Source organism: Sceloporus undulatus, chromosome 1 (assembly GCF_019175285.1).
Source record: "Sceloporus undulatus isolate JIND9_A2432 ecotype Alabama chromosome 1, SceUnd_v1.1, whole genome shotgun sequence".
Classification (NCBI taxonomy): Eukaryota; Metazoa; Chordata; class Lepidosauria; order Squamata; family Phrynosomatidae; genus Sceloporus; species Sceloporus undulatus.
In genome coordinates this window covers 295,083,639-295,103,673 of record NC_056522.1, presented here as the reverse complement: position 1 = coordinate 295,103,673, position 20,035 = coordinate 295,083,639, and the positions used below count along the sequence as shown (strand labels likewise).

The window sequence follows — 20,035 nt, the reverse complement described above, 5'->3', positions numbered from 1 at the left end:
TTTTGAGGGAATGAGCACAAGGATCCCAGCTTTGCCAGTATGCTCAGAAACACATTCCAGTAATGCATAAAACAATCTGTCCATAAAACATATGTCCAAGCTACTCCTAATCCTGATGCCATGATGCTGGAACACACTGCCAGAACACTACTTCCTCTCACTTGCCACCTTATGCATTCACTTGGGTAGCTTGGCTGACCCTGAGATCTGGCATGAATCTATATTGTGTTTTCTGCTACAGTGAATGCAACATTCAAAAACAACATTTCTAAAAGGCACTGACTGCTTTTTCATGAAATTCTGGCAAGTGTCCACATCGCAGCAGTAGATTCTTGGGAGATACTTCTGAAAACCTGCTGAATCCTACTGTATCAACTTACTTTTCTGTCGTTGGGCTCAATGTGTTCACCCTCGTAGTCACCCTATTCAAAAAAAGAAAAAAGAAAAAAGAAAGAAAACTAATATCATTCAACAGTTAATATGCAAAAGTGGTATGCTTACTGCATATGGGGATTGATCCAGATGCAGCTGGACTGCTGAAAGTTTCTTCCCACGGCAGCCATTACCCTGAAAATGAAAACATCTGGAGGAAGAATGATCTGGTGTTAGAAAAATGGCAGAGTAGAAGAGGTGAATAAGCTTCACCCCAACCCTCAGTTGTTGGTCTCCCACTGGGTGCCTGCATTAGATAAGGAAAGAAAACACTGGTGTAAAAACTTCACACAATTCATGTTGTGTGTAATGTTTGAGCTGGAGTTTGCCCATAAAATGCTGATACTATGACTCACAAGCTTAGGATAAAATAAAATATTCTATTCAGTGCATTTTATTCATTAATCTTTTGATTAAATATGGTCAGTTTGTAGTAATGGTGGAAATAAACTCCTTGGTTTTTGCAAGCAAGAGCCTACTTTATCTGTTAAAATGATTTGATGTTTGATAAAATGACAGTAAACAGCAGGAGCTTGATTTTCAAAAGTAGAAAACAACCTGTTAGAGCAGTGATTACCAAAAGGGGTGATACACTACCCCCTGGAAGCAGTGGAATGATCCAGGAGAGCAGTATGGGTGAAAGGGGGCAGCAAAGGGGATGGCAGGGGGACTTCAGTCTAAATATTGGTGTGCAAGGTAAACAATGGACTTTAGGACCATGGTGGGGATGAGGGTTGCATGAAACTTCTTTTTAGAACCCCTTAAAACTATCATGAAGCCTCACTTTGTGTGGTGGTGTCTCCTGCTCTTCACTTGCCTGCATGAGCTCACTCTCATAGATGCAACTTTCACTAGTGATGGCAAGAAACTCTTGTGAGACTTGGGCACAGGGCATAATTTCTGTAGCTTGAGTGATTTTGGGACAGACTAACACACCGGAGAAAGGAATCAGAGCATGTTGTGGTGGGGAAAAAGTGGCAGCAAAAAGGAGCTTTCAAATTTGAGACCCTGCTTAAGCTTTGTGAGTTCTGCTGGGACTTTGTTGGCAGGCTGGAACTGTGCTTCCTTTCATCAGACAGAAGGGAAGAGGTAGCAGAACAAGCAATGTTTATTTGTGGGGAAGACATGCCTCTGGGAAAGGAGAGGGAGGAATATATGGGGTTTATTCTTGGAAAGAGTACTTCGCCTTGGAGCCACTCCTATAGTTCAAATATCTCTTTCTCTGTCCACATCAGTCTCCAGTCCAGAGCATGTGGCCTCTCTAAACCCATTACGTACTCACACACCAGCTGTGCACCTCTCTGCCCAAATAAAGAAAGACTGAGAGTCCTTCCTCCCTGGGAAGAAGCTTGTCCATTTGCATCTAGTCACCTTGGGAGCATCAATTGAGCAGCTGGCTAAGCCGTGACCAAGAAGCTTCTTGCCTACACTGACCGTTGCCACAAGGCCGGAATGGGTGAGACTTTTTGGTCATTGCTTAGCCAGCTGCTTGGCTGCTACTCTCAGGGAGACCAAAGGAAACTGCAACCAAACAGCCAGTCAAGCAGTGACTGAGAAGCCTTTCACCTGCACCAGCCTTTATTGCAATGTTGGCACAGGTGGGAGGCTTCTCAGTCACTGTTCAGCCAGCTGTTTGGTTGTTGCTCCCACGGTGACTGGGTGCAAAAGGATCAGCAACCAAGATTGAGTGTTTTAAATTTTGCAGCAGATCTAATATCAGCAAATAGGCATTGGGAGGCACTAAGGTTGCCAGCTAAGAGGGGGCAGTGGTCCAAAAAGTTTGGGGACCACTGTGTTAGAGGATGAACTAGTACAGTGGACCCTTGTTATACACTGGGGATTGGGTCAAAGATCCCCTGTGGATAACAAAATCCGTGGATGCTCAAGTCCCATTAAATATAAAGACATAGCAAAATGGTGTCCCTTATAAAAAATGGAAAATCAAGGTCTGATATTTGAAATTTATCCTTTTGTTTGAACATTTTCAAACCGTGGATGCTTGAATCCATGTATAAAAAATCCATGTATAAGAAGGGCTGACTGTATACCAAATGAGGTCTATAATGTACTGTAAGTGTTTGTGGAAAACAAAACAAAGATCTGATGTAATACTCCAAATTAAGAAAATATCCAATAGTTTGAAATGCATTGCCTTAATACAGGGATGGGAATTGTTTGCCCCCCCAGATGCTGTTGGACTGGAATTTCCATCACTGCTAGGCAGTGTAACCAATGGTGAAAAATGCTGAGAGCTGCGGTTCAAGAACTGATTTCCAGCCCTGCCTTTATAGATTTGAGAACAGCCTAAACTAGTGGACCAGATTTGGCCCTGTTGTGTAGAACTAGCTTCCACTCAGCAATAAGAATGTACGATTTAGGCTTTAGTGTTATTAATTGCTTTTTAAAAATATCACTTAACAAACTCATCACATTCATATAATATATTCATATAAAAATATCATTGCTGTTATTGATGCAGTTGCCATTATCATAATCATCCAGCACCAGTACTATCATGCGTACTAGAAAAACTGATTATTTAATTATAATTAAATAATTAAATATAAAATGTGTCAGTAGCCTTTGGGTAGTTTTGTCTAAAAACAAACTGTCAACTAACTGGCCATGCTTGCAAAAATATAAATATGATTTAATGTATTACTGTGTTTCAGGCTATAACAATTAGAATATATGACTAATCTACCTCTTTGGTAGAAACACCACCATGAACATTCATCTCATTTGTTTGGAGGATGTCTAGGAGACTTAGATTAGGAAACTAGCTAGATGGTGCCACAGATATAAATATATATCCTAACAGTCACAGTGCCCTTGGTAGCTGAAGGTCAAGAACACAGTTATTTGCTGAGTCAGTCATTTGTTGAGTCATTTTTACAAGTCTATTTTATGTAAAACTAAAGGAAGTTATATTTTGTGTTAAGACCTGTAAAAGTTGGCAGGCATGTTCTTGAAGAAATGTCTAAAAAGTAATATAAAAGTAGAACAGAATACTGAGTCCATGAAACACTGAAGATGTTTTGGATAGTGTCATTCATACTTAGCACATTCTTGGTATCAGCTTGTAGAAACATAAAATATATTCCAAGTCCACTTACATCATGCAGCGGATATGCAGCACTGTAAACGCCATTGGCAAGCAGGCTGGTGATCCCTGGGGGGAAAAGCAACAGAGATCTATTTACACTTTCAAGAGTGAATGTATACAAGTAAATCTGCCATCCAATTGTGGAGATTTCCCCCTCAAAAATTAGTAATTTTGTTAGATAATGAATCCGGAACCACTTCATTTGTCACCACGTCTTTTGACTGTATAGATTATTCGATGTGATTTAAGAAATAGAAACTTGTGGAGATTCAGAAGAACTAATACATTTCAGAGTCAAGAGATGAAAGCCAACATCTCAAAATTAGTCATTGCAATAAATTATATACCCCAATGTTTCCATTTGGATTTGAAAAGTAGGCCCAAAGATTTGGAAGTGTAGCAAAAGGATAAGTTGTAAGAAAGAGAATTCAGCTGGGAATGCCCCACTAAGGGTAATACACACAAAGCTTGGAAATGTTAGTTTTGTTAAAAAACAAAACAAAAACAAAACCCCTCTGGAGATTGTAGTCCAAAAATAACTTTCCTAAACTCTAATACATACACACACACAGCCACAACCACACATACTTTTACCCAAAGAGTTTTAAAATCAGATTTCAGTTTGATTAGAGAAGTTGTTTGGAAAGCCTTTGAAAAGTCCTTGGCATAATACTTACCATATTTATCACATTTTCGTCTTTTATTTAAAAGGGTAGTTTCCTTCTTTCTTCCCTCTCCTTGCCCTGTTTACACATTTGTCTATTAGTTATATGATTGAGCAAGTTACAATTGCTTGTGTGATGGAAACCCTGAAGAGCATATGTTATTTCCTAATTGGCATTATCTCTAATTTGGGAATTGAATGACAGAGTATACATATTGGGAGATGCTGTAAGTATAGAGGAAATTTTGCAATGAGTGAAGAATGCACTTAGAAATCTTAGCTTCCAACTGAATTTCAGTGACTGCTTAGTTATAGATGTTTGCAACCTGCAGTATTTGATTCTTAGATATGTTTTTCATCACAGCTGCTGGCATTAATATAGCTGGGTCCAGATATGGGATACCTGACAAACCTTGAAAGGGTCATGTTACCTTAGAAAACATGTTTGATTATTCTGATACCCTATCGTCAATGCTGGCTGGAATCTAGCCATTAAAACCAAACTGAAAAAAGCAATATGGATATTGACATGATAACAAAGCATGGGATGGGATTTTTTTTTTAAAAAAAAAAACAGTACATTATGAAGCATGATACAGTATAGTCTATGGTGGGATAAATGTTTTTAGCCCATCTCCTCTGCAAGTTCATTAACATAAAACAACCCACTCTACATCTCTCCCCAAGTTATTCTGTTAGTAAGTCTTTTGAATGCAGAATAACCCAATGCAGCAGACTCCAGGCTGCTGTCTGTTGCTGGGCCAACAAGGTCTATTTCCAGTTGCATACTGGGATGCCATCCCATTCTGTACAGAGGGGTCATAGGGCCCAAACAGACTTAGGAAGTGTCCTGTTTAAATGACGCAGGCATCCTAAGAGGCCGGAAAGCGCGCCAAAGCCACGCTCCAATCCTAAGGATTGGAGTGCAGATTTGGCACAGCTTCTTGCCTCTTAAGATGCGTGTGTCATTTAAACAGCATACCTCCAAAGTGACCCAAAGCAGCTTTATTTTGGCCTGTCTGTTCAGACCCTTAGTTGTGCTGAGCCTCTTCCAAGCCCAGCCAATGTTGCTTTGTGCTGATCCTAGTTATGCAGGCCCTGACAATGTCTCGCAATGGCATTGCCATTATGAGACTTCATGCAAGTATAAAGTCTCAGGGGACCACACATCCCACAAGGCTTCATGCCTTTCTTCAGCCTTTCTTGGCCAGACCTCAGATGACTTATTTTCTGTATTCTGTATTATAGTGGACCTTCGTACCGGCAGAGATTCATTTCCATGCCCCCCTCCCCCATGCTAAAATAACACAGACAATTGTGCTCCATATTATTAAGTGGTGGTGACTTGAACATGTTTAGCGTATGCGCATTCACATCTCTGTCACTGAATCATATTGGATGTGGTGATCTCCATTTCAAATTTGCAGACTGGATACATAATAGTGAGGATCCACTGTAGTATTATTATTATTATTATTATTATTAATCTTATAAGATATATGTTAAATATCTTATTGTATTATTATCTTTCTCCATAACTGGTACTCAATATAGCTCATAATTTAAAAGAATAATACAATTAAAAGATAAAAAAGCATTAAAATACTGTAGAATTAAACTATTTGCAGTATTAAAAGCCCTCATTCAATAAAATCATAAAATGCAATTAAAAAGATAAGAAGTTCTTCAAACAGTTCAATTAAAACAACCCATGCCTTGTTGATTAAAAAAAATTCTGTTTAAAAGACTGTAACATACAGGGGGTCTACATGCACACACGTATACACACACACAAGTACACACACACAGAGAGAGTTTATTGTTAACAGTAAAATAGTTACTTTAGTTAATTCCTTCAGTCAAGGAAGTATTCTTCAAATATTTGCTTATAGTAGTGAAGTGGATGAAGGTATAGGCAACTACCTGGCCATAAGAAATGCTATAATCACTTTTATTGCCTTGGTGCTGCTGGTATACTATTTTGCTTAGGGTGCTAGAGAGCAAATACAGGCTGAGCTTATAAAATGCCAAAGACCAAATATGCAATTTCTAAAAGTTCTCAGTTCATCAGAAGTTTGGATGATCCTATAAAGAAAAACAGAAATGGCAGCAATGCTCATTTGTCAAACATCATGAACTATTTGCACAATAGTACCCAGGGGAAGCAACCAAATTACTAAGCATTCTGTTAAGGATTAGAAGGTTGAAACTACAAAACAATATCTTGACAATTGGTTTGACAAAAGCCAAAGGGTGATCCAAAGCAGTGCCACTCAAAGTAATGGTCCAGCAACTTGTGCTGGTACAGTGGCTGCTACTCTGCAGTGAGTTTCCAGAAGAGAAAGGAACAGGTGTAGTCAGTGGGCACAAATGTTTTATTAGTTTTCTCCGGAACACTAGAGAAAATACCCCTGCCAGTCCCACACATCAGATGTCTTGATCAGTGTTTCTTGAGCTAAGTGCCAGCATTCTGCCAGTCCAGGTGTGAAAAAATGTGCCAAAGGCCCTTCTCCCCCCAAATAAAAAAAGGATTTCAATAAAGCACATGTTCCTGCTCTTCCTTCTTGTTGATGCTGTCAGTTCATCTACTGGAACCATGGCCACCTAATGTGATGACCACTCTGTGTATGAAAAGCACCTGGCACTCAGAGTGCCAATCCTCTGAAAACTGAGAAGCCTCTAAGTGTCTTAAGTCAAATTTGAGGATAATGACTTCTTGGAAACTCAATTCACAGCCAGGTATATTTTTAGAATACTGGAGTGTTTAAAGGTAGAATAACCTCAAAGTGAAGACTTTTCCATCTCCTCATGAAAAACTATTAGTTTTCTGTTACTGTTGATCCAGATGGCAAACTTTGATATACTGTATGTATAAGCCTAGAAATTTTAGTTAAAAAATCAGTCCAAGAAACCTGGGTTAACTTATCTACAGCTCAATGTAAGTACTGTATCTTAACTCTTATCAAAAAAGGAGTCACTCCCTTCTGAGTAGAGTGGAGCAAAGTAAGAGCTTAGTCCACCCCAGAAGAACTTAAAAGAAGCACCAACCCCCTCTATCCTCCCCACCATGGCATCATTTCTGGCTTTTCTGGGGTAAGAAAATGCTGGTGACTGCTCTTTGGAGTTTTTCCTCAAAGGAGCACAAAGAGAGTAAAGAGGGTCAATGCTTCTTTTAGGTTCTTCCAGGGTGGTTGGTGGCTCTCACCCTTTGCCACTGTACTCAGAGAAGGTGAATTCAGTGATATTATTCTAGCAGTGAAGAATTGGGCTTAGAAGGTTTTAAATATGACATTTTTGCATTTTTGTCAGCTTTTCTGGGTTAAAATCAGGCAAAGTTTATCACATTAAAGGCTGTAATCACTACTGGCAAAGTGTCTATTTTCTTTGCTGTTACATCCTTTTCACCATGTGCACATTTTCTTAGCCCTGCCCAGGCCTGGGCACCTCTCCTGTAACAGAAATTTCAGGAAACTTAAAATTCTAGGCCCGGCAGACCAAAAGATTGACAAGAGGACCTAGTAAATTGAAAATCCATAAGTTTATTTCCAATTTGTCGACAAAGGAAACTTGAACTCAGTGGAATTCAAAGTTCCAAAATCTGAGGCTCAGAACAAGACAAGATGGCCTAATCTTATAGTCAATTACACAAAGAAAGGTTTTCATTGCTTTTCATTGGCCAATTACAATTTAAATATACAGAATTCTTACAACCAGGACAGAGATACATGCATACATTAAAACTATAGTTTCCACCCATTACTCCTCCCTCAGGAATTCAGCAGTCTTTTAGTAACCTTCCCTTTTATATCAACAATGTCTCCTTATCTTAAATTGTGTATATTATGTCTATTTTGCTGGTGCAAACTTCCTATAGGTCAAGATGCACTCTCCAGGTCTTTGCTCTAGTTCTTCTCTAACTTTCAAACCTCATTTTAAAAAATTAATTTTCTCTTAACCCAAGTGACTCCATCTTTCTAAGGCTTTTTATTATAACAGGAAAATTCCACCACTACACTCCCACACATCACACAGCCACTATTTAGTTTTGTGGAAGAAGAGAGGCAGGCTGGGAGGCTGGAGCAGGCATGGAGGTATGGCTGGGAGGCTGGGGAAGCCACTTCCAATGGGAACCAGGGCAGACTCTAAGCCAATTCTAATCCAGATTCCCATTTGATTTGATTCCCTGAACCAATTCCTGAAAACAGTTCAGCAAACAGAGTGGTTCCCACTATGTTTGCATCAGTTTCAAGAATTGGTACAGGAAGCGGCAGCCGCAGCTTCCCCATCATACCTCCCTGTGTCCTCCTGGCCCTACTGGGGGCGAAGAAGAAGCCGGGATGAAAGGAGAGAAGCAGGCTAGGAGGACTGAGGCATGCTGGGGTGGGAGAAGAGAGGCAGGCTGGGAGGATGGAGCAGGCATGGAGGTATGGCTGGGAGGCTGGGGAAGCCACTTCCAGTGGGAGTCAGGGCAGATTTGAATTCGATTCGAATCCTGGTTCCCATTTGGGCTGAATCAATTTATTTCCAAATAAATCGATTCAGCCCTCAAAACACCCCATTTTACCGGTGTCTTTCTGATGCGGGTTAAATGGGTAAAAACCATGCCCTCCCTTTCTAAATCGCTTCAGCAATCCAAATTAGCTAGGAACCATGGTGGTTTAAACCGGATCATCTGGAATCACAATCTGGTTTAAACCATAGTGAGAATTAGGCCTAGGTGTTTGTGGATTTCAGTGGCTCCCCTGTGCATTCTGACCCGACAGTTGTTGGCATGGTTCAGAATTTCAGTGTTTTCAAATAGCATTTTATGCCCAGGATGGTTTATAATGCATTTTGCTACTGCTGATTTTTCTAGCTGACCCAGTCTGTAGTGTGTCCTGTGTTCCTTGGTTCCTGTTTGAACACTGCATTTGGTGGTCCTTTTGTAGACTTGTCTGCAGCTGCACAGTATGCGTTAAACTCCTGCAGGTGTGAGAGGGGTTCTCCTGTCCCTCACAGAGCACAGCATTTGCTGGATTTTCTTAGTCAGTTTATATATCATTTGGAGGTTGTGTTTTCTCAGAAAAATCAGTAGTAGAAATGAAACTCTGAATCTTGAATCTGAATCCTGAAATGGAAACCCACAGCTTTCTAACATATTACAAAAGCTCTTGGCATGCGCCAGTTCCACACTTGTTTTCTGGCAGCTTACAAGATCAAATATATTTCTAAAATGATTGCATGCAGCCACCAGGTACAATATTTAGATGAAGGAGGACACACTAAATGTTAACAAGCATAAGCTTATGCAAGCTTCTAGATATTTCCTGTCACAAAATTATCTGCACATACTATTGAATGAATAGGTTTGTATACAGAGATATCATGATTCTAAAGTCTTAAGGTTGGAGAAAAGCCACTCATCCTTTAACAAAACTCTAGACTGTGTCTCACATATGCACATGTGCTCTTACACATTTTTTTTTTAAAAAAATCACACCAGGTATTGGGTCTGAGGTTTTTTTAAATTTGCAGTTGCATTGTGTTTTTGTGGCACAAGTTTCTAAATTGCTCTGTTTTTTACTGTATTTGTACATTTTATGTTTGTAGTCTTCCACAGGAAGAGTCTGTTAAAGGCTGCAAGTCAGGTTATAAATGACAGAATGAACAAATGAAACAAAGAAAATGTACATCAGCAATGTGGCAGATGCTGATCACATGGCCTACTTTAAGCCAAGAATTGATAAATAAACAAAGTTTAATTTGTCTTTCATTATTTGAAGGATAGTTAATCAGTCCCTGTGCCAATATTTGCACATGCACAATAGTAATCCAGTTTCCCACACTTGCATTCAACCCCCTGTGGGCAAATGGCTTGCTAGAATATCAACTGGACTTAAAATAAAATAAAAGCTTTGATTAGAATAGTGAAATGTAAAATACGCACTGAACCATAGCTGAAAACACTCTTTCAAGGGAGTATGTCTTGCTTAACATGGTAAGATTTAGTTCCAAGTACATGACCATCTGCCATGGCCATGCCTTATTTTGACATATGACAGAAGTATATCTAAAGATTTTAGAGAATGACATCTACCCATAATAGAATGATGTCCTGATTCTGGAGTGGAGAACCTGCAACACTTCAGATGTTGCTGGACTCCGAATCCAATAAAACCCAGCCAACATACCCAAGGATGATGGGAGCTATCTTTAATAACATGTGGAGGCTGACAGGTGCTTTGCATAAATACAGAAAAACCAACAGTGGTGGGGGAAGGAAAGAAATAATTAAGTACACTAATTATTTAAATAGGTCCATATATTACTATAAAATACATTTCTTCCATTTTAAAGTTGGGAACATTCTAGGATTAGGAAAAGATGCCAAATTTAAGTCTACATAAATTTTCTTACCCATGCTGTATTTGGCTTTGGTGCATGTAGTCCTTTTTAATATTTCATAAACCTATAGAAAAGATAAAGAAATAAACATGACATTATAAGAAATATTCCTTTGAAAACAAACAAACTATGGTGCAGTTATCTTTAAGTTCTTAGTGATTATAAAGAAAACTAGTATAGAATATTAATATCTAAATCCAATTGAGATTAGTGGGGTTTATATAAGTGTTGATTCATCATTCAGCAACTGTGTCAAAGGGCCTACTTTAGTTGGGATGAGCCATTTCATTGAAGACTATGAACCTGTAATGAGTGACTGTAGTACACCATAGAATCATAGAAATGGAGGAGACTGCAAGGGCCATCTTGTCAAACTCCCTCCCATACAGGAACACACAATAAAAGCAGCTCTGACAGATGGCTATCCAGCCTCTGCTTTAAAATTTCTAAAGGAGACTCCATCACACTCCAAGGCAATATTTCTGCTGCTCTAGAGACTAGGACCTGGAACAATGGATGCAAGCTACAGCAAAAGAGATTCCACCTCAACATTAGAAAGAACTACCTGACAGTAAGGGCTGTCCAAGAGTGGAACACACTCTCTCAGAGTGTAGTGGAATTTCCCTTCTTCGAGGTCTTTAAACAGAGGCTGGATGGCCATCTGTTGGGAATGCTTTGATTTGGATTTCCGGCATGGCAAGGGTTTGGACTGGATGGCCCTTGCTGTCTCTTCCAACTCTATGATTCTATATTGTTGAACATTGTTGAACAGCTGTTACGATCAGTAAGTTTTTTTCTAATCTTTAGGTGGAGCCAGGACTAAGCAATACCCCTCCAGTCATGTAAATGGAATTGAAAAGACACTTGTCTCTTCCTTTCCTGAATCCAGCTTGTACCTCTGGGATTTCACATTCCATATATGGTAGGAGAATTGGAGCATGATTTGTTTTACATGGGAAATTAGTGCAATGATTCTGTAATGGTTGCAGTTTTTTGTTTCTCCTTTTTTATGGATGGGAATATATAATGACCACTTCCAATCTGTGGGCAACTGCTTTGTTTTCCATATTTGTGGGCAGATTTTAGTTAAAACTAAGCTTGATTCTGTCTCTGTGGATTGTAGCAATTCTATTGATATGTCATCTGTTCCAGGTGATTTGTTCTTTCCAATTGTTTTCAGAGTGGATTTCACTTTGCTTTCCAAAATTTGGGATTCATCTTTGTATGTTTCTCCTTGCCATGTGTTATTCAGCCTTTCACATTGTTTGTACAATGTTTTTGTGTAGTTTTTATTTTTTAAATTTGCACACACACACACACACACACACACACACACACACCCTATATATGGGATCTCGGGGTTAAATACAATCAATTTAACAAAATGAAAACAATTTGAAAAAATAAAAATAATTTAAATATACCAAACGCATATGAAACAATATATCACAAAAATACAGTTTAATTCCCCGCAATCATCAATTGTGCTCAGCATAAATATCTACCTATGATAGCCAACAGGAATAGGGCACCCTGAATAGGAAGTGATCACTTGCAATCCTTTCCCATCAACCTTGAAATTCATGATTTATTCATATGTTTGTGGTTCCTTGCCTTCTGAAGTGAAGGTCAAAACCAATTAAAGGAGTCTAAAACCATATGGTTCCTTTCTATTTTAATAAGCCCCAGAGAGAAATATATACAACCAGAGACTGGAATAATTTGTTACAAGTAACAATTTGCATCACAGTACTTCTGGGGTAATGACATGACCAATTTTGTTACTTTAAAAATCTAATGTTAATGACATGTAATGTGGATGTATTTCACACTTCAGCATAATGAGTAACATTTAAAAATTTCTCTCATAATATTGCTCTGGAACAATTTTTGTATTTTAAAGTTTGTTTTAAACAAGCTGGGCACAGTGTGGTCCACAGCATGCACAAATGCAGTTAATGAATCCAGTTTTGCAACCTCTGAAGTGAACAGCAAGTCTTCCAAAGGCACCCAACTTCCCATGCCAATTTTTAGCATGATTTTCAGGCAATCCCCCCCCCCAAAGCATTCAAAAAGCTCCCCAAATATGTGAAAACATGGGAGAAAACCTGCCACAGGGACCCCAGAATCATGTACTATCTCCAAACGCCTGTTGTTGTTTTTTTTGGGGGGGGGTCCCTGTTTAAAAGGTGACAGGAAGTGACATCATATCATTTCTTGTCACCATTTTGAGATGGATTGCAGAGGAAAATAGAAGTATTTGGGCTTTCTCTGTGTTTGTATGGGGGTGCACATACATGGTGGAGAAATTTAGGGAGAAATTGGCTCCCATTCAGCTGCTGGTTTAATACTGACCCATTTGAAAAATTACCAAAAAAATCTCAGACAGGATGCAGAAAAAGCAAAGAACTACTGGGTTTTTTTTTTGTGGGTTTTTTGGGCTATGTGGCCATGTTCTAGAAGATTTTCTTCCTGACGTTTCTCCACAGCCACAAATCTTCTAGAACATGGCCACATAGCCCGAAAAACCCACAAAAAACCATGGATGTCACCCATGAAAGCCTTCGACTTCACAAAGAACTACTCTTTCACAAGTATGTCACAAGCTCTGTATGTATGTAAGTGCCTTCAAGTGGCCTTCTAATTTATAGTGACCCCATGAACATCATAGAGTTTTCTTAGGAAAGGTGTATTCAAAGGTGGTTTTGCTAGTTCCTTCCTCCTTCACCTGGCATTCATTGGTGGCCTCCCATCCAACTACTAACTAGGGTTGGTCCTGCTTAGCTTCCAAGATCAAATGGGTTCTGGTGCCTGTATATGCTGCTGCTGTGTGTCTTCAAGTCATTTTGAACTAATGGTGATCCTAAGGTGACCTTATTACAGGGGTTTTTCTGGCAAGATTTGTTCAGAGAAGGCTTCTCTTTGCCCGAGGCTGAGAGAGTGGGACTTGCCAAGGTCACCCAGTGGGTTTTCCATGACTGAGTGGGGAATTGAACCTTGGTCTCCAGAATGCTCAAACCATTACACCACACTGGCAAATCTATGCATACACACAGAATTAGGCTGATGATTCTTTCATTTTGCTTAATACAGTTATCCCTTCTTATCCACGGGGATCTGTTCCATACCTCGCCCCCCATGCATGGCTAGCAAAAAATGCAGGACCCTCAGTCCTGTTCTTTCCAATGGCTGTGTGATGTGTGTGCAGCTGTGTGCACATGTGTACATTTAAAACAACAGGGCTTGCCATCTGTGGAAACTCAAATCCATGGATGGCAAGCCGATGGATAAGAAGAGCCCACTGTATTTTTAAACATGCACAATCTGAACATCATGGCTATGTTTGTCTTTTAGATGGATGCTGGTTTTTCAAAAAATAGAAGCCATATCATTAACCTTCTTCAGATTTATTCTCAAACATACTATACAGAACTACATTCACTTTTCCCTCCATATCTTGTAAAAGAAAACCTAAAAGGAAAGTACATATATCTAAACAGAATAAGCCCCCACTGATTTCAAGGAGGCATTGTGTAAGATTGCCTCCTTTGGATTTGTTTTTTTAAGACTAAAACTTGGAAAAGGGAGACCTACAAAAAGGCTAATAGATGTCAACATTCAAAAATTCAGATATGAAGAAAAAAGAAAAGAAATTGTGTGGTCCTTTTTATAGTATTTATTTCTAGGCTATTTCATATTAATTTTCTTTATTAGAATGGATAACATGGAATCAAAAGAAATACTTGTAATTCAAAAGAGATTTATTAATGTATTCGTTTCTCTAATAGATTTTGATACCAACCAATAAACAGTATTTTAGGGCAGGGTTTGCAAGTAAGGTTAAAATTGAAAGAGAGACCATTTTATTTTATGAAAGATTAATGATCTTCTATTAATGGCCTTCAGTTAATTCTGACAAGCATTGCTTTCAAAAGAAGCTCTACATATTTAACTATAAACAGCTGAGAGGTTGTTATTGTTGTGTGACTTCAGGTTGTTTTTGACTTATGGTGACCCTAAGGCAACACTATCACAGGATTTTCATGACAAGATTTGTTCAGAGGGAAGTTGCCTCTGCCATCCTTTGAGTGGCTGAGACAGTGTGACTTGCCCAAGGTCACCCAGTTGGTTTCCATGGCAGAGCAGGGATTCCAATCCTGGTCTCCAGAGTCACTTCCAAAGCTCAAACACTACACCATGCTAGCTTTAGTTGAGAGATACTGTATTGTATATATATTGCCCCTCCTCACAACATAATGTGTAAGGAGACAAATAATATATAATAATATATAATAATATTTCAGTTTTCTTTATGTTGGCACCAGATAAGGAAGGAATACATATGGGAAATTGGAGTGAGTTTAGTGGGAGAGAAAGAACCTGCAGGGGAACTGTCAAAGAATCTCAGGGAAGTAGAAGCCCAGGTCACTCTTTGACCAAATAGAGGAGTTGTTAGCAGAAATTATGACAGTAGTTGGAGTTGGGGAATGGATTGCTAAAGGTAGATTAGGGCAGGCAGGAGATTGGAAGGACTGCAAGAAGGCAGTGAAATCATTTAGAGACTTTTGTTTCATTTTGTTTTGTATCAGCAGACAAAGAGGGGCTACCTCAAGCTCGATGTACATCAGCAGTGACTTATATATTTAGCTTTCTGCCCTAGAACTTTTTCACCACATCAACGTTCCAATCAAATGTAGACTACAGAAGCTAGTATAGAAGCTAGAAGATTCAAAGAATACGTGTTCCCTGAAAAATCAAATGACAACAACAATGTTGCCTTTTTAAAGGCTCACGGCTGCAATAAAACCACCCCTACCCCAAACATTATGAGGCCCTAGAAGATTGTAAAATATTCACGACAGTTCCGAGATAAGAAACTGAGGAAGAAAATACTTTACATGAGAAAACTAAATGAATGCTCCTAATTTATATGTGATAGAGATTTTAAAACAAACAATGAAAGACCAATAGAGAAATTTAAAATGGTAAATTAAAAGAGGAAGGCTGACCAACTGCTGTAACTCCCCCTCCCCCAGTAAATCTTCTTACTAAGATAATGAAGAATTATATACTTTCCACTGTTATGTTTTGCACACAGAAGGAGATACACACACTATTGCTTTTCCTTCCACACTGAAACTGTGCATGTGACTGTGTATGAATCTGCATGTATTCAAAGTTGCTAGAGTGGTAACAAGAAGCCTGGATATATATTTCTAAAGAGGAATGCTAGACTAGTAAATGGAAATACCTACAAGAATATAATTCTCTCCCTCTCTCTCTGCTTCGTTCTCTCTAATCCTAAATATTATTTCATGATACTTACTATGGTACTTCTAGTTTTACTGTCAAAAAAGGAGTCTCTGTCAGAGAGGTCAAATCTGTTAAAACATTAAAAAGGAAAAATGTATCAGTGATTCGAAATATAAATTTAAAATAAGGTAGTCTTATTTTCCAGTCAAATCTTTCCTACTTGATTTTTAACAATAGCCTCTAGGCAATTGCCTTTCAAAGCCTCAACATTCCATGCCCTTCCCTGCTCCTCCAACATACATATGTATGTGTGTGTGTGTGTGTGTGTGTATATATATATACACACACACACACACACACATACACACACCGTATTTTCCGGCGTATAAGACGACTGGGCGTATAAGACGACCCCCAACTTTTCCAGTTAAAATATAGAGTTTGGGATATACTTACCGTATAAGACTACCCCTCTTCCAATGCACACCAAATAAAAATTTTAAAAATCAGATTTGATTTCAATATGGTAATTTTAATTAAAATGCTTATGACAAGCAGGTACTTAGCAGGATTGGTCAGCTCTCCCTGCCTGCCCAGCTCTCCCTGTCTCCAAGATTTTATTCTACCATACTTGTGCAGCGCCTCCCTTCCTGCTTTCATATGGTCACCACATACGGAGGGGATGCGGCCACGGCTATTTTGAGGTCCCCCACCATATGTGGCGACCGCAGATTCTCCAGTTCAGCTCAGAAATTTCAGCACCTGCCCTATAAGATGACACCCGGCGTATAAGACGACACCCGACTTTTGAGAAGACTTTCCTGGGTTAAAAAATAGTCTTATACGCCAGAAAATACAGTATATATATACACACACACACACACACACACACACACATACCACCTCTCAGCTTACTAGGATCCCCAAGGCAAAACACAAAAGATTTTCTTTAGCACATTAAATACACATGCATGTGCACACCATTGAGAAACAAACTTAAACAGCTCTTTAAAAATAGTAAAAAAAAACCATATATGATAAAAAGAGCTAGAAAACCACCACTAATATTAAGGACAAATATTTCTGATAAATAATTAGTTTGTTTAACATGCCATAAAACTTTTGTTTTGTTCTAACAAAAGTTCTGAGCATGCTGAAAGAAAAAAAAATTGGCACAGTTGTCTCTTCCTTGGAATTCTCCTTGACTCTTTTCATTTGTGGCTGCAGACACAATGATTTTCACTCCAGACTGTGTCAATTATCCTAGATCACTGCAGAGTGCTCTTCTATGCCAACAATGAGTATAGAAACTATATATCTATTTTCTGGGTTGCTGTAGTAGATGAATTATTATTATTATTATTATTATTATTATTATTATTATTATTATTATTATTTTATCCTGCCTTTCTCCCAAAGTGGGACCCAAGGTGGTTAACAACATATATAAAACATATTAAAACAACAATTAAAATTGTATAATTAAAATAATAAAATATGTGAGGTCATGTGAGGAGTGAACATCACAAATAACTCACATTTGGATCTTTTGTGTGTGGGCCAATTTTTAAATGTGAGCATGCAGTATAAAACCCCACTGTTTTTAGATTTTAGTTAAGAAAAAAGAGTAACTACAAAGTAAATCAAAATCCTTGCCCTAAATCTACTTGTGAATCCTAACTGGAATAGATCTACTTCATCAATTGGGAAAGGGCCAATCCATACTAATGTAAGTTCCACTGAAATAATCAGTTTATGTTGGTTGAAAGTAACAATTGCATTTCAGCCTTTATTTTGAATTAATTAATTTCAAAGAGACCCAATGTTGGGTACCAGCCTCACCCCATTTACACATGAGCAGCAATGGGCAGGAGCACACAATGAGGAAAATGGCCCTGGGCACGAGTCTGTCCATCCCAGGAGCCTCTGTGATCTTTACAGGCCCCTGAGCCTATTGGGTATCAGTGGCCAACCAGGGGACAGACTGGCTGATAGAGGAGTTGTGGTTAAGCAAGATGATCTGATTGAGGAAGATTTTAGTCAGGTCCATCTGTTCAGTTTAAGAACGGATGGACAGCTCCATCAGGTGGTTTGGGGGCAGCTTCCCCATTTTCCTTCCCCTCTGTTAGTATGGACTGGGGGTTGGATTAAGGACATTTGATCAAATCCTCAATTTATTTGTCACAACATTGGCAGGATTGGTATAGGGCTGGATTAAGTGGGGTTTGGCTTAAGTATATATCCCCCATGGGGAAAGGAGGTAATCTTAAGGGGACCTCAGGAAGAGGATAATGGGATGCCCCCAGCTTGGGGTGGATGAGTGGGTATGTCCTGGCCTCAATGACAGAGGAACTACACAGTGGCTTACACCCAGGTGAAATCCTGCTTTCTGTTAGCCATGACTCCCTCCAGCAGTTGAAATGGTAGGGTAGTGGTCGACTAATGGTCAACAGTCAGGTTACTTAATATTCTTATCTGGCTCCATACCAAACCAACCTTCTTTCAGCTGTAATCCATAAATGTTGTGGTCTCTTCTATTCTAAATAAATGTCTAAAGTGTTTCTTGGGACACACTGCCCATTTCACCTCAGCAATTACATTTGCTTTACAGTGGGAAAATGTGTATTGCATGCCTTCAAATCATTTCCAGCTTATGGTGAGCCCAAGGTGAACCTATCACAAGGTTTTTTTTGGCAAGATTTATTCAGAGGAAGCTTTCTATTGCTCTCCTCTGAGACTAAGAGAGTGTGATTTGGCCAAGGCCACACAGTGGGTACCCATGGCTGAGTGGGAATTTGAATCCTGGTCTCCTGGAGTCCTAACCCAAGTCTCAAACCATTGTATCATGCTGGCTGTGTAGTAAGTCACTTAAAAGTAATTCTGAATGGGTTTATTGACTCTTACTCTAAAACAGAACTGGACAGATTGCAAATCTATCCTTGGGAACAAGCCCCACTGAATTCAATAAAATGCATTTCCAATGAGACATGTATAGGATTCTGCTGTATATCCTTAGGAAAGTTCACTAGGAAAAAGGTCTTTTCTGAGCCAGAGAAGATCCTGTTTATTTGGGGGCAGGGGAGAGAGAGAGAGACAATTTTAGTTGTATCAAAACACTAGCCTGCATATATCTATTAATAGTCCCATGATTTAGCCTCTAACTGTATTCCCAGAGGCAATTCTGCTAAAAATGACATTGAATAAAGATGATGAACTTTGACTCACAAGTGTTGTTTCTCCCTGGAGAAAGGGTAGGAGAGGCGTTTCACTGTCTGATGCTTGTGTTCTGCCACTTTAGGTTGGATGGGCTCCGTTATTTTCTGAATTACAGAATTGATTTTTTTCAAAAGGCCATGTGGTTGATGAATTTGATACATCTGAGGACCAAAAAACAAACAAACAAGGCTTTGTTTTCCCATCACAAGCAAAACATGCCAAGGTTTCAAGAACACAACACTCTTCAAATGAAAGAAATAAAGGGAAAAAAGACCTGCAAAGGGAAACGTAATACAGAAAGGAGACCCACAACTGACTGAATGCAGAGCACATGCCCTTTGTGTGCACATAGTCCCACGCTCAGTCCTCAGCACACCAATATGTTGGATCATGGACACCAGAGAGCTGTAGCTTGCCAAGATTTGGAGTTAGAGTTTCCAACTGGTTTGATTCAGTACATGTATATGTTCAAAACCAGGTTGCCAATATTCTGTGCTAAAAAGAAATAAAATATATTCAGTGCAAATGAATAATTTGCAGAATTTTGACCCAGTTCCCGGTCATACTCCAGAGGAGGATGAGGATGATTTTTTCATTTATAGCCCTCTTTTTCCTCAATACCAGGACTGAAGGTGGCCTACAAATATTAAAACAAATACAGTTTTAAAAACCCCTACAAAGTCATATATAAAACACATAAAAAGCCCTAGCAGTCAATTCCTGTTGGAATAGAAAACTTTACACTTGCCAACAGAAAGACAGAAAGAAGAGTGCCATCCTAGCCTCTTTAGGCAGGGAATTCTAATGCTACCAATAAGACACTCTTTTGTGTTCCCATCAAACATGCCTGGGAATGTGTGGAACCAAGAGAATACCCTCCCCTGAAATCTCCACTGGGATCACTTGGGGAAAATATATCTGCCCCCTAGTCTCTCTATTGCCTACTCTTCTTTTGGTAGTTTTCCCTAACCTTCTTTCCC

At 39.1% G+C, this 20,035-nt stretch overlaps 1 protein-coding gene across 10 annotated transcripts in view; it reads right to left on the bottom strand.

The window, feature by feature from the left end:
- Positions 1-20,035, bottom strand: part of ANO1 (anoctamin 1) — a 174,679-nt gene that overhangs the window by 79,461 nt on the left and 75,183 nt on the right. For all 10 annotated transcript variants that reach the window (XM_042444177.1, XM_042444199.1, XM_042444164.1 and 7 more), the window contains 5 exons: positions 19,065-19,216; positions 15,913-15,967; positions 10,599-10,650; positions 3,549-3,604; positions 381-422 (listed from right to left, as the gene is read on the bottom strand). In XM_042444177.1, coding sequence (XP_042300111.1) covers positions 381-422; positions 3,549-3,604; positions 10,599-10,650; positions 15,913-15,967; positions 19,065-19,216 — 357 coding nt within the window. The remainder of the gene's footprint in view (positions 1-380; positions 423-3,548; positions 3,605-10,598; positions 10,651-15,912; positions 15,968-19,064; positions 19,217-20,035) is intronic.